This window comes from Megascapheus bottae, chromosome X (genome assembly GCF_031878675.1).
Source record: "Megascapheus bottae isolate mThoBot1 chromosome X, mThoBot2.hap1, whole genome shotgun sequence".
Lineage (NCBI taxonomy): Eukaryota > Metazoa > Chordata > Mammalia > Rodentia > Geomyidae > Megascapheus > Megascapheus bottae.
The window spans coordinates 92,894,649-92,908,627 of NC_143547.1; the positions used below are offsets into that span (position 1 = coordinate 92,894,649).

The following is a 13,979-nucleotide window of genomic DNA, read 5'->3' on the forward strand; positions in this document are numbered from 1 at the left end:
AGCAAAACACCGGAGGGGTAAGAACTAGAAATAGTAGCAAATGCAACCTTTCTGCTGTTAACATGAAAGATGCACTGATGCTCATCACGAATATCCCTACCATTCTACAAATTCCCATTACAACTACTCCTGGAGAGAAACAACACCCAGTCTTACAGAAGTCTCCTCCCAAAACTTAGTTTGTGGTTATTACTAGTGGAGAAATATTAGCCCCCACTCACTGTAAAGATCAAGCACATCATGGGATCCTTGGAAGATTGTTTCTGTTCATGTCTGGAGTGCAGAGGTTCATGGATCCTATATACTTGAAAGACTGATGCTATTGGTGTTCGGCAGGTCAAAGTGTTTTTTTCTGAAGCAGGCCAAAGACATAAACTTGTACTGCATGAGAAACAGTGAAGGCAATGTAGAAGTGGAATTTGGAGGGTGCTGGATACCTAACCACTGAAGTGGTTAATATGAAGCTTATAGTTAAGCTGCTTTAGGGTGAAGTTGCTGCTTTCAAGGTACCTTTGGAATACAGCACATTTGATGAGAATAGAGCAAGGTGTAAAACCATACCATTTAACACTTATTCTGTGATTTGCCTAATTTTATTGATTAAAACTGGTTGATACTATTACGTTAGTTTCTGAACATGTATATGCATTTATTTTCTGACACATGAAACTGGCATTCTCTGAGTTGCCTTAGGCTGTCTATAAAAACCCAACTGCAGTGATCTTCCTGCTCATTGGCATCAGTGACTGTGCCTGACAATTGATGTCACAACCCTTATCTGGAAAATCATGATTTGATAACCTTTACTAGTGGTTCCAATGCTTTTAAGCAACTTTGGGTTGTCAGACCTACATCTAAGCCTTTTAAGATGTGCTTTTTCTTACATGTTACACTTAAACTCAGTATAACCAAAATAAATCCAGTGAGGTATCATTTATCTCCATCTCCCTAACACTATATCAGTGAGACCATCTACAAACTTAAGAAATCTAAATCAACCAAAAACATGTAGTAGGCTCTAGCCAGAGGAAATTGGGCTAAGTAGGTTAATAAAAGACATAGAGTCAGTATAGACTCTTTGCAATATGAGTACAGAACAATTAAATATGTTGAAACTTTTTGGAAGAACAAAATTATACTGATTCAAAACTTAAGTCTGGATATCATAAACCAATTGGGTGACAACAATGAAATCCTGAGACCAAGGCTACATCTGATGCTGATCCTTGAAACTCTGTCAAAATAACATTACTCATCCACCCCACCTCTCTTCACCCCATTTCCATCTGTTACCCCCACAACCACAGACCTTACCCTTTCTGACTAATAAAGAGCCCTTGTTGTAAGGGGTATGTGGCATTTCCCCTTTCTTTATCCAGATATTGTCATGATTCCGTTTCCTTACTGTGTCTATTTAAAATTAGGAGGTCTTGCTGGTGATGCAGTAATCAGGAACCTTCAGTAAGTTGCCCATGTGCTCTACACTAAGCTACGTTCATTAGCATGGATGGGATCAAAAAAATCCAGGTAAAAGATTACTGCAGCAGAACATGACAGACTTTTCAGTGTTGATGTCTTAGTCATCTGGGGTTGTGGTAACAGACTATCATAAAATGATTTAAAGAAAATATACTTGTTTCTCATTGTTGTGGACATTAGGAATTCCAATATAAGGGTACCGAATAGTCAGGTTCTGAAAAAGGCCTCTGAATGTCGTATAGTCAGCAAACTAAATACCTTTCTGTGTTTCAGATTGGGGGAAGAGGGACAGGAAGTGCTCTCTCATTGTAAGTGAAGTAATCCAATTATAGAAGTTCTTCCCTTACAATCTCACCTTAACATAATCTCTTAGACTCTAAATACTAATGGCATTATATAGGGAATCTGGGCTTATGCACAATATACACAAATATTCACTGATTGAGGTTGGAGGCATTGCCCAAGTGGTCAGCCCATGAATGAAAGGGTTAAATAAACTATTTCAAGTTCTAGTTTTGGACAAAAAATTTTAGTTACTGATCACTTTAAATGTTAATATAAACCAGGCATGGTGGCTCACACCTGGAATCCTATTTAATATGGAGGCTGAAATCTGAGGATCAAGGTTCAAAGCCAGCCTGGGCACAAAAGGACCTAAGACTGTTATCTCCAATTAACAATTAACATCTAGAAAACCGGAAGTGGAGGTTGGTTCAATGGTAGGGTGGTAGTCTTGAGCTGAAGAGCTCAGGGATAATACCCAGGCTCAGGGGTAGACAGTATCCCTGAGCTGAATAGCTCAGGGACAACGCCCAAGCCGAGATCAAACCCCATAACCCATAAACAATGTTAACATACATTCTTTATTATAGTATAGAAATGTAACTCCACTCTTCATGTTTTCACTTGAGTTTTTCATTTGTGGCTGGTGTTCTGTCCCTTAACTCCCGTGTTCTATCCCTTAACTCACATTAACTCTGCCCTTTTGCTGGTTAGTTGGAAATAACAGTATCAGATGCGTTTGCCTGAGTTGACCTAAAAATATGATCCTAAGATCTCAGCTTCCTGAGTTACTATGATTGTAGTATGGTACACCAGAGCCTAGAAGAACAATTTATAAAATAAAATAAATTATATTTCTTTCTTTTATATGGGGATGTGGTATAGACCTTAAACTCATAGCAGTACTATCACTTGGCTTTTTCACTCACTTCTAGTGTGATGGTCACTATTCTAGTCCTTTCACTTCTTATTTTACAGAATTTTTCCAAGACTGTTCTGTGAAAGCAAGTACAGAAGAAAATAAATGTAAAAGAACAAGTACTTCAGGACTTCATTTAACAATGTAATTTGAGTATCATGAAGATACTGGAAGGACAGATGTTACTACATGCATAGGAAACATCTAGTACAAAGAAATCACAAAAAAATATTCCTGGGACTGAGAATGTTGCTTAGTGGTAGAGTGCTTGCTTAGAATGCATGAAGCCCTGGGTTCAATTCCTCCATACCACATGCACAGAAATAGTCGGAAGTGGCACTGTGGCTCAAGTGATAAGATTGCTACTTTTAAGCAAAAAGAAGCTCAGGGACAGTATGTAGGCCCTGACTTCAAGCCACAAGACTGACAAAACAAATTATAGCATCCATATGAAAATTGCTATTTTAACATAGGCACATTGAGTCATTGATAGGCAATCATGGGCATCACGGGTTTCTAAAGCATCTGAAGAGATGTGCCCCAGCTCTCTAGGAAACAGGGATACAGAATAAAGGCTGAAGAAAACTGCCTTGAGTTTTCAGAGCCCTCCACTGAATACCTGACTTTTCTGACCAAGTTAACAGAAAATCAGAAATCCCAGTGAGAGATTTCTAGTACAAAGAGTATGAGACAGGCAATGGTGCCAGGCCTAGCATTTTTAGAGGGTTACCTTGGGACAATGGGGACAAAGAGGAGCTTTGCATAGTGGCACAAATCTATTATCTCAGCACTAAAGATGCTAGTAAATGAAGATCACAAGGTGCAGGGAAGCCTGGGCTAAACAGTCAGTTCAGTGTCACTGTGGATATACAGTGAGAGAACTTTTCACCAACAAGAAAAAGAAAAAATAAGATGAACAAAAAAGGCAGTTTTAAATGCCATCTGTGATTTGACCACTTGTTGCAAAGAAGAGGACAGTAAGAGGGTTTCACAGATGAAGTAGTAACACAAGAGATCCAAAGGGAGTGAATAAATAAATACACCAATAGCAAGCCGTCCTTTCAAAGCAAAACAATAGGGTCATAGCCCAACTTTTATTAATAGAAACATGTAACCTTGCAAAGCTCCATTCCTTTTTCTTACTCATTATCTTTTAACTCTAGAAACCAATTTTCTTAACACATTCCAGAAGACTTCAGCATTAGTAACCTATATTCTTGAACATATCAAACTACTTCTTTCCTCTTACTGAGCACTCTCATGAGAGGATTTGACACTTGCAGCTTCTTTGTCTTTGTTGATGCGCTTGTTGATTTTTCTCAGTGTCCTTTCAAGGTGCTTCATGAAGTCATGGGTTCTGAACCTGAAAATAAAGATATGTGTATTTTAGGACACATTAGGGAAAATGAGGCATGGGAAACAGCAGCCAAGAATTCAGAAACAAACCTTATATCAGGAGGGAGGAAAGAGGGACAAAAACATGAAAAGGGGTATCAATGTGCGAGAAGTAATATACCCACTACCTGACAAACTGTAACCACTCTATACATTATCCTGATAATTTAAAAACCTTGTATCAATGGAAAGCACTTAAGTAATATTTTAATATTTTGGTTTTAAGCCTTATATTCTCTCATAACTGTAACCTTCACTTAAAAAAGAATTGATATACAGGAATCTAGATACTCGCACATGATGAGACCAAATGAGAATACTCTTGCAAGAGAAACACAAAGACACAATGACTACATGCCTTTTCATATGAACATAAAATTTTATACATATGAACTCACAGATAAGGACACAAGAAGGTCTCTTTTTTATTTTTTTTGAGGATTTTGTCTTCTTTTCCTTATGTATGATGAATTTAAGTTTATATTTTCAGGAGAGCTGGGGTATAGAACTTGAGGAAAAAAGGGTGAAAAGGTACAGCAGGGAACTCTCTGGACACTGGTGAGGAACTATACGGATTGTGGACAGTAATGGGAGGGAAGAGACTGGGAGAGAGTGAGTAAACAGATATACTTTATAAAAGGATATGTACTCATTACCTGACTCACGTAATTGTAATATGGAGTAAATTAATTAAAAAAATAAGAGAATAGTATTGCTCTGTCCCTCTGACCTTGTCTGATTGCTCAATTGATTAGTGCACTACAAGATTGAGCAAGAAAATCATTATTTTTTTTTTTTGCCAGTCCTGGGCTTGGGCTCAGGGCTTGAGCACTGTCCTTGGACTTTCTCAAGGCTAGAGCTCTACCACTTGAGCCTCAGCACCACTTCCAGCTTTTTGCTATGTATGTAGGTAGCAAGGAATCGAACCCGGGTCTTCGTGCATGCTAGGCAAGAACTCTACCATTAGGCCAAACTCCCGGCCCCGAAAATCATTATTTTTAAAAGACATTCATTTATAGTAAATAATTCTACTGGGAAAAAATACTGGATAGATACCTGTTTTGTTTATGTGGGAGGGGGTGACAGGGCTAGAACTCCACCTGGGCACTGTCCCTGTGCTCTTCAGCTCAAGGCTATCACCCTACTCTTGAGCCAAGCCCCACTTTCCATTTTTTATATGTTAATTGGAGATAAGAGTCTTTGGTCCTTTTGTGCCTGGGCTGGCTTTGAACCTTGATCCTCGGATCTCAGCCTCCCAAGTAGCTAGGATTACAGGCATGAGCCACCGTGCCCGGCTTAGATACCTGTTTTAAAGAGAGTGTGGGAAAGAATTATTCTTTTGTCTGGAAAAAAGTATACATATCAGGTCGGGGAGTTTGGCCTAGTAGTAGCATGCTTGCCTAGTTCGATTTCTTGGCACCAAATACATAGAAAAAGCTGGAAGTGGTGCTGTGGTTCAAGTGGTAGAGCTCTAGACTTGAGGAAAGCCTAAGGACATGCTCAGGCCCTGAGTTCAAGCCTCAGGAGTAGCAAAAATAAAAAATGTATATACATCAATGTCTCACGTTTAGAGAAAAATCCCAACTAAAATAGCAACTCAATTTTAACAGTAAAAAATTCTTTATCTTTGAACTTAGTTGATAAAATAATATCACATCAGGGATGATAGACTATGCTAGATGTCAGATTAAGTGAAAACACTTATTCTAAGGTGAATTTAAGGCTAAACTGCAACCTACTTTGCACCATAAATACTTAGGTTAAAATACTCATTGTACCTGGTACTCGATGTGACTGTACTCATGTCTACGTCATGTACTATTTTTTTTTGCTTTCCTTTATTTTCTTGGTCTATCATTCAATGAGTCTTCACATTCTTTTTTTTTTCCCAATAACTTGATACCCTGGGGCTAAACTGAAGCCTCTTTATCTTTTGGAAGCTACTATCCTGATGCATGAAGCATCATTCATCCAAAAACAAAAGACCCCCCAGAGATTCTATGACTTGAAAGGCACTATGGGAAATGGGAAGGGAGCTCATCACCTGCACTTGAAATAGTATGTAAATAAAATAAAAGTCACACAGCAAAGACAATGTTGGTCAACTGAAGACCAATATCCCATTCTGTTTACACTGTAGTAAAACTGAGTTGGTGTGAAAAATAGAAGCGCAGGTGATACCCACATAAATTCAGTGGGCTCAACTTCAAGTATAAGTGAAAGCTACTCATGAAAAAGGCTAGTGCAGTGGCTGGTCTCCACTTTTCACTTCAAGCACTACGTGCACAGATCAAGTTGCTAAAACAAGATGGTTAGTTCTAATTGTCACTAACCTTCTTATTTCCTTGAGGACATATTCAACAACTTCTTTCCTAAATTCCAGTGGACCTTGAAATTCATCAAGCAATTGAACAATTCTTTTATATCCTGAAAATAAAATAATCTTTCAGTGTTTCTCAAAAAATGAGGAAGTAAAAGCCACAAATGCTGAATACTGAAAGCCTCTTTAAATAATCATGGGCATAAAGATTGTGTGTGTGTGTGCGTGCGTGTGTGTGTGTACATGACTGGGTGTGCTTGCCAATGTATGTGATAATGTGATTTAAATGTATAAGATAAGGATCAATTTGTAACTTTCAATTTCATGTCACCAAGTGACATGAGAATTGAAAAAAAGAAAATGTCTGCTTTCTTGTTCTGTCACAGTAAAGAGGAACCATAATAAATTATTTCAACAAGGAAATTCTCGAACTGACTCCCTCTGCCAAGGTTTTTGGAAGCTATCTTTACATCACAAAATGACAGATACTCCTAGTGTTTATTAGTAGCCACATACTCCCACATATACGTACCTTGTCCCAACTTTTGAATTTCATTTCTGAGTTCACGTTTTACATCATCGGTTACCTCAGAGCCTGATGATAAGGAATCAGGCACTGTAGATGGTGCATGCATTGCTTCAGCTTTGTGGTCACCTGTAGAGAGACCAGTGCTCATGTCTTTTCCTTCTATGAGGCTAAAGGTCTCATAGGCCGACATGGACATCTAAATGTTCTTTTAAGTTAAAGTGATTTGTTTCAGAGCAAGAACATTATCCACAGGGAAATCTTGTATTGACAAGTTTCCCTCCAGAAAATACAATAAAACCTTCCTTCTCGTGACCTCTGGTACCATATTTGTACACAGTAACCTGGATGCACAGGACAAATACAAAGTAAACTTTCCCAGTGACTACCTGTCTCTTCAATACAATTTACATAAGGCCCAAATCTGGGGTCAGAGGCATGTCTCAGGTAGTAGAGCAATAGCCAATGAGCAAAGGCAGCAGAACAGATACCAAGTTTAAGTCCTGGCCTCAGGAGGAAAATAACGGAGGAAAAGCTCAAATATATACTATCCAAGTGCCTAGTATTTGTAACACATTACTCAAAATCCCATGGTGTAGATGATTCTGCTGCTATTTCCTTTTTCTGTCCAAGTGGGGTGCCTTCAAGTCTGACACGTCTATGTCATTTACACATGTTCTGCTTTTCCTGGGACAAGGACAAAAGCTGGGATCAAGAGTAAACAAAACAAGAAGATATTACTCATTTATATCCAGTTTAACTGTCATGGAGGTGGAGAAAGTCATAGCACAAATGCAAAGGGAAGTCAGCACACTTACTGCTGGATTCATATTAGTGAAGAGGCAAGAAGAGATAGGAAAGGGAGTAGCAGAATGCTATCCACAGTTGTCAGAGAGTGAAGGAGGCTGTGGGAGGTGTCTTCAAAATAGACTTACAAATGGAGAGAGAGCGCCTGAGCAAATGCAGAGGAAGAGTTACAGGATTTGGGAAGCTCAAGACAACAGCCACAATAGGCAAAACCAGGGAACAGAACGAATGTCAGCACTCCAGTATGTTCCAGTGGCCATCCTCCTAACACACACTTACCTTCTCCCAAGATCTGAATTTTCTTACTGGCCTCACGATCAGTGCCAACGATTACCTCAGGTTCTGTTGGCTTCACACTGGACACCACAGTTGATGAAGGCGCTGCTTTGACTTTGCTATCACCTGTGGAGAGGTCATGGTTCAAATTTCTTCCCCCAACTCTGTTCCCACAAGGCTTGGGGCCGAGAGTTTGGCCTAGTGGTGGAGATTTTGCCTAGCATGCACGAAGACCCAGGTTCAATTCCTCGGTATCACATACATAGAAAAAGCCAGAGATGGTGCTGTGGCTCAAGTGGTAGAGCTCTAGCCTTGAGAAAGCTCAAGGACAGTGCTCAGGCCCTGAGTTTAAGCCCAGGACTGGCAAAAAAAATTAATCCCTAATTTCAAGTCCAGTACCACCAAAAAATAAAAACAAAAAAAAAAAAAAGAAAAAAGGGTTGACAAGCAGGCCTGCCCCTCCTAACATAAAGGAAGTTTTCAGATGCAAAATCCAGTCGATTAGATGAAGTACTAGTCATGCCTCATCAGAAGGACATAGCCCCTGACTTCTACTGGCTGATAGGAGCATCTGCAATCCAAATGGAAGGCTTCATTATAAGGGGGAAAGGGCTTCATCCACCCACATACATGCACATGACTGGTCCTTATAAGCTAAGGAGCTTTAGTTCAGGTCAAGGAGATGTTCCACAAGGAAATGTCATGCTGGGAAAATAATTTTTTCCAGAATCTGTGCCCAATAAAAACTCCTCATGCCCTCTGTACCATGCATGTATGCAGAAACCTAGGTGAGCAGGAGAAATAGGAATTGAAATTCCCCAGAAACAGCTCATATGTAACTGTCTCCCTGACATAATTTTTACAGAGAAAAGCTCATCCCAGGACCTGCTGAAAGGGGAAGCCCAAGGTGGCCTGACCAAATGCAGAGAAGAGTGACAGATTTGGTGAAGGCCCAGGGTAGCAGCCAGGGAACACAGAGTGAAATTCAGAGGCAAAGAGACAGAGAAAGAGGTGTCCAGGATAAAATGTAAATAGAAGCCCGTGGGCCGCAGTATACACTCACTTTGTGAACAGACACCTTAGAAGCATGGAAGAGTGTTGTCTTTGTTGTTTGGGGTTTTTTGTTTTGTTTTGTTTTTTGCAAAGAGATGTAGCATAGTCTAATCACCTACTCATTTCTTCATTGTGGCAACAGGGTGTGAGAGTGCAGTCACAACAGGGGTAAGAAGAAGAAGCATACTCATCAAGAAACAATTGTAGGAACTGACTGGAGATACCTAATGCCATGGTGGGCTAAAAATAGAGAAAATGCATTTACTGGAAAGTTTAGCATTTGAGTTGGAGGGGATCAGAAGGGAAATGGCAGAAAAGCATACCGACAAACATTCAACAATCCTGGGAAGTGCCAAAAAGAATGGATGTCCCAGAGGGCAGACGAGAGGAATGAGTGAGCAACTAAGCCAAAACATACTGAAAATTGTATGTCAACATCTGACCAAAATTTCCATATAAATTTTGTGAGAAGTATGCATCATGAGGCAGGATACACTCTGTAACACCAGGCAGTAGAGCTGATGATAATGGAAGGTGAGGTATGAACAAGGAGATTACACCGGCATCCTCTGTAAAAGCTGCGGCTCTTCCATCTGCAGAAAGCTCTTTATACCTGCAATTACCTGCAATACTTCCTTATTTCAAAGGCGCTTCCTTCCCTTGCTTCCTTCCCACACATGCATATGATTGCCCATCCCCAAAACATAGTTACCTGTCATCTTTCTCTTGGATAAGGCCTCAAGATGGGATTCTTTCTCTTCGGTTGCTTTCTTCTTAGATATAAGGCCTTTAGTGTATCTCTTCTTAGGTGGTGGTGAAGGATCCAAGCTTTCTTCAACTGGGTTCATTTTCCTCTTAGTCCTTTCAGAAGTTGCAGCTGCTTTATCAGCCATTCTTTCCTGGAAAATAGTGATGAATATATAATGAAATTTACCCCGTCTAAAACTGCAAAACAAACAAAGTTTTCAGAGCAAAAAGGAGAGTAAGAAGTTTTCTACTTACGGCTGCCTTTTAAAAAGTCATTTAAGAAAGGGTGAACAAATGCAGCAATGGTACTCACAGGACGCTGCTGAAAATGAACTATTCAAATTGTGCTGGGAATGTGAGGGAAAAAACTGGGAGAGAATGAGGTACGGTGAAATTGTAAAAAAGTAACAAAAAAGAAATGATAGGAGGGACAAAATGTGAAGAAATATAGGAGTGCTATTCACTAGACACTATGTTGAAATTTTGTGTGTAGGGATGGGAGAGAAAACCTGGGAGACAGGGTGGGAAGGGGTGACATTGTTCAAAAAGAAATGTACTCATTGCCTGACATATGTAACTGTAACCCCTCTGTATACTGCCTTTATAATAACAATATGAAAATTGTAAAATATTTTTGAAAAACAGGAAAAGAAATAATATACGCACAAAACTGTGGCAGGTCAAGGCAAGAAATCTCCTGTGAAAGTTCATAACCCTGAATGAAAGGCATAAATCATCACTCAGAGAAACAGAATGCCTGGTAGACAAAGAGAAGGAATACTTTTTTCTATGGGTCAGAAGAATTACTTTACTCAGTCCTCCAGCCACCCCAGAATGATTGTAGCAATCTGGTTTGCAATTCCACTGTGTTAAACTTGTTTGGAAATTGATAATCTGAAAATCAAAATTATAGAACTTAAGAAATTAGGAAATCCAAACAGTTCTTAACTAAAGAAACAGAGATCATACAATCAGACATGGATTTAATTGAAAGGAACTGTAAATCATATGGCACTGAAGTCATGACAGTTGAATACAAGAAAACAGAAATTTTGGAAAGAAGTGCCGAAATATAAAAAAGCTAAACTTGTCACCCCCCCCAAGCTCGAAAATCATTGAGGTTAAGATAGTCCTTTACATTACTGCACATACCAGGAAAAGTGATGCCTTGACTCTTACTTGATGGAAAACCTGAAATATTTGGGATAATCTCTTTATGGATTTAGGTGTAAGCATTAAGAAGTGTACCATCTTTAAACTGAATTTCTGTCAAATTATACGTGTCTTTTAAGATATTTTAAAAGCAAAACGACAGATGCACAAAATTCTGCCATGCTTTATAGGTATAAGTATAAAATTGGGAATGTACAATCCATTTAAAACTACTGACCATTTTTATTTGACAGTACTCGAGTTTGGACTCAGGGCCTGGCACTTGCTAGTCAGGTGCTCTAATGTTTGAAACCAAGTCACCATTATTAGCTTCAGTTATTTTTTCAGCTGCCCTTGTGAAAAAGCAGTTCTGAGAACCCCAGCATGCTAAAGAAACATTGTTAAAATTCAGTATGAGCAAGGTTAGCTTCTAAAACACCCTTCAGTGCCACAACATAATATGGAGGAAGCCTTACTCACCGCCCAGGCGGGACCGGATGCCAGAAAGCTAGGGGCCTGAGGAGAAATCAGCATGGAAGACAAAGAGTCCTAGTGGTGAGGAATGTTTTGCGCTAAAATCCAATGGAAAGTGGGCTCCTACGCACTATGGCATCACTCCTGAAACTAAGAAAACTGAGCACAGCCCCCGACCACAGCCCCCCGCCATGACACAAACTCCGGGCATATGGGAAAGCCTGCTCCTCTGTGCAGTGAAAACCCAAAGACCGCTACTCTATAACCGTCACAGGTATCAACACAAGTAGGATCCCACCGTGAGTAGGAATAGTCGCAATAGACACATTCCCGGGCTAGCGGAGACACCCAGAGAGCAGCTTTTGCCATCTTTACTCTCCCCAAGGTTTAAATACTGACCAAAAATTCGGAGCCCAGAAACAGTTCCAAAATGACTACATACCACACTTCCAAAATGGCGAGGTAATAGTGCACCGCACATCCGGTGAGACTTTCTACGACTTCCTCCCCGGAAGTCCAGACAAGACTGGATGTATGCCCTCTATCGGTCTGGGGTGGAAGTGCAGGACAGGTACCTCTCCTTGGACCGCTTTCATATGTAATTGAGAATGGAGGGCTAATAGAACCTAGGTTCTAGCCAGTAGCACCTCACTGACCTTAGCCAACCTGGAGAAACTATGGTTATGCACAGTCAGAGTCTAATGTGCAAGAGGTTAGTGACTAGTACAAACGTTGCCCCAGCTCAAAGATCTAGGTAGCCTGGCTTATGCCACTCACTTTGTATGGCACTACATCCAGGAGTTTTCTCTTGTGACAATGACTCCGGGTCTAATACTATGTTGTCGCTAAATGATAGGGCTCTTGCCTATCATGACCAAAACCCTCTGTGGCATCCACAGACCTATTATGGGGAAGGAATTTTTTGGGGTGTGCCAGCCCTGCGGCTGAGCACTGCCCTTGCACTTTTCCCACAAAGCTTGCACTTTGCTAGAATTATCCTACAAGTATACTAACTGTTACAAACCATGGAGCTTATGTTTCTTTGGGTGTGGCTTACTTCACTTAATATTTTTCCAAGTTTTTCCATTTCCTTATGAATGGGGTGATGCCATCATTTCTGATGGAAGGATAGAATTCCATTGCGCATATATACCATATACCACATTCTCTTGATTCATCCCTCTACTGAGGGGCACCTGAGTTGGTGGCTATGGTAAATAATGTTGTAATGAACATAGTTGTGCTGGTATCTTTAGTATGCCCTCCTTTGTGATCATTAGGGTAAATGCGTAGAAGTGGGATGGCTGCATCACAGGGAAGTTCTCTTTTGAGGAATCTCCATACTGCTTGCCAGTGTGGTTGAATCAGTTTACATTCTCATCCCTTTGGCCACATCCTGACAGCATCTACTATTATTTGTTTTCTTGATAATGGCCATTTTAACTAGGCTGAGGTGGAATCTCAATGTGGTTTTGATTTGCATTTCTTTTATGGCCAGAGATGTTGAACATTTCCTTATGTGTCTATTGCATACTGTTATTTCTTCTACAAAGATGCGTCTTTTTTTGTGTGTGGTTATGGGGCTTGAACTCAGCCTGGGTATTGTCTCTGAGCTCTTCAGCTACCCTTGAGCCAAGCCCCACTTCCCTCTTTTTAATTCTTTAGCCCACTTATTAAGGGGATAGTTGTTTCTTTGTCAAGAATAGGGAAAAATCTTAAGACTTCAAAGCTTCTAGCTCTTCTGTGTGATCCTCCTAATTTCATTGAGTAAATACTCTTGAGACTATTGTTACCACAGCGTCAGTTTGTGAACAGGTTTTTTTTTCATGTATTTATTTTCTGACATATAAGCAGGGGATTGTCTAGATTGCCTGCCCACAAATTTTGAGACCCAAGCAATCCTCTTGCTGTGCTTTTCAAGTTAAAAGTGTTGTGACAATTTCTATAGCAGCGAAAGGAAATAATACAAGGGGAACGATTACTGTACTATGTTAACCAAAGCCAGCTTTCAATTACAGGAAAGCCCAATATTGGACAAAAATTACCTTCAGAGTCAGCATACATCTATTCTGAGTCATAAAATGTGGACTTGCAGCCAGGCGCTGTTAGCTCATGCCTGTAATCCTAGCTACTGAGGAGACTGAAATTTGAGGATCATGGTCCAAAGCCAACCTAGGTGCAAAAGTCTGTGAGACTCTTACTTTCAATTATCCACCAGAACACTGCAAGTAGTGCTATGGCTCAAATGGCAGAGTGCTAGGCTTGAGTTGAAAGAGCTCAGAAACAGCACCCAGGCCCAGAGTTCAAGCCCCACAACTGAGTAAAAAATGTGGAGTTGCATTTACAAGAAATCTGAACAAGCTACAGTTGCAAAGGTAAAACTACTAATGAGACGGTGTTTTGTGGCTTAAATGAACTTCAGACTTGCCAAAGGAAACTTTTGTGTTAGGGAAAAGTGACATGAAAGGGGGTAAAAAAAATTTGTACATCAAAGGTGGTTGTGAATCACAACTGAGGAAGTTTATCACCAATAAAATTTCTGTAAAACA

At 40.1% G+C, this 13,979-nt stretch overlaps 1 protein-coding gene across 5 annotated transcripts in view; it reads right to left on the reverse strand.

Annotated features, from left to right (window-relative positions):
- Positions 1-11,887, reverse strand: part of LOC150041586 (sarcoma antigen 1-like) — a 45,551-nt gene extending 33,664 nt beyond the window's left edge. Inside the window, exons 1-6 of one of the 5 annotated variants that reach the window (XM_090326105.1) lie at positions 11,873-11,887; positions 9,770-9,956; positions 8,008-8,130; positions 6,928-7,050; positions 6,409-6,502; positions 3,773-4,043 (exon numbers count right to left, since the gene is read on the reverse strand). In XM_090326105.1, coding sequence (XP_090182231.1) covers positions 3,926-4,043; positions 6,409-6,502; positions 6,928-7,050; positions 8,008-8,130; positions 9,770-9,950 — 639 coding nt within the window. In that variant the 5' untranslated portion in view covers positions 9,951-9,956; positions 11,873-11,887 and the 3' untranslated portion in view covers positions 3,773-3,925. The other 4 variants (XM_090326106.1, XM_090326104.1, XM_090326102.1 and 1 more) reach the window with 4 other exon arrangements.
- Between the last annotated feature and the right edge of the window lie 2,092 nt (positions 11,888-13,979).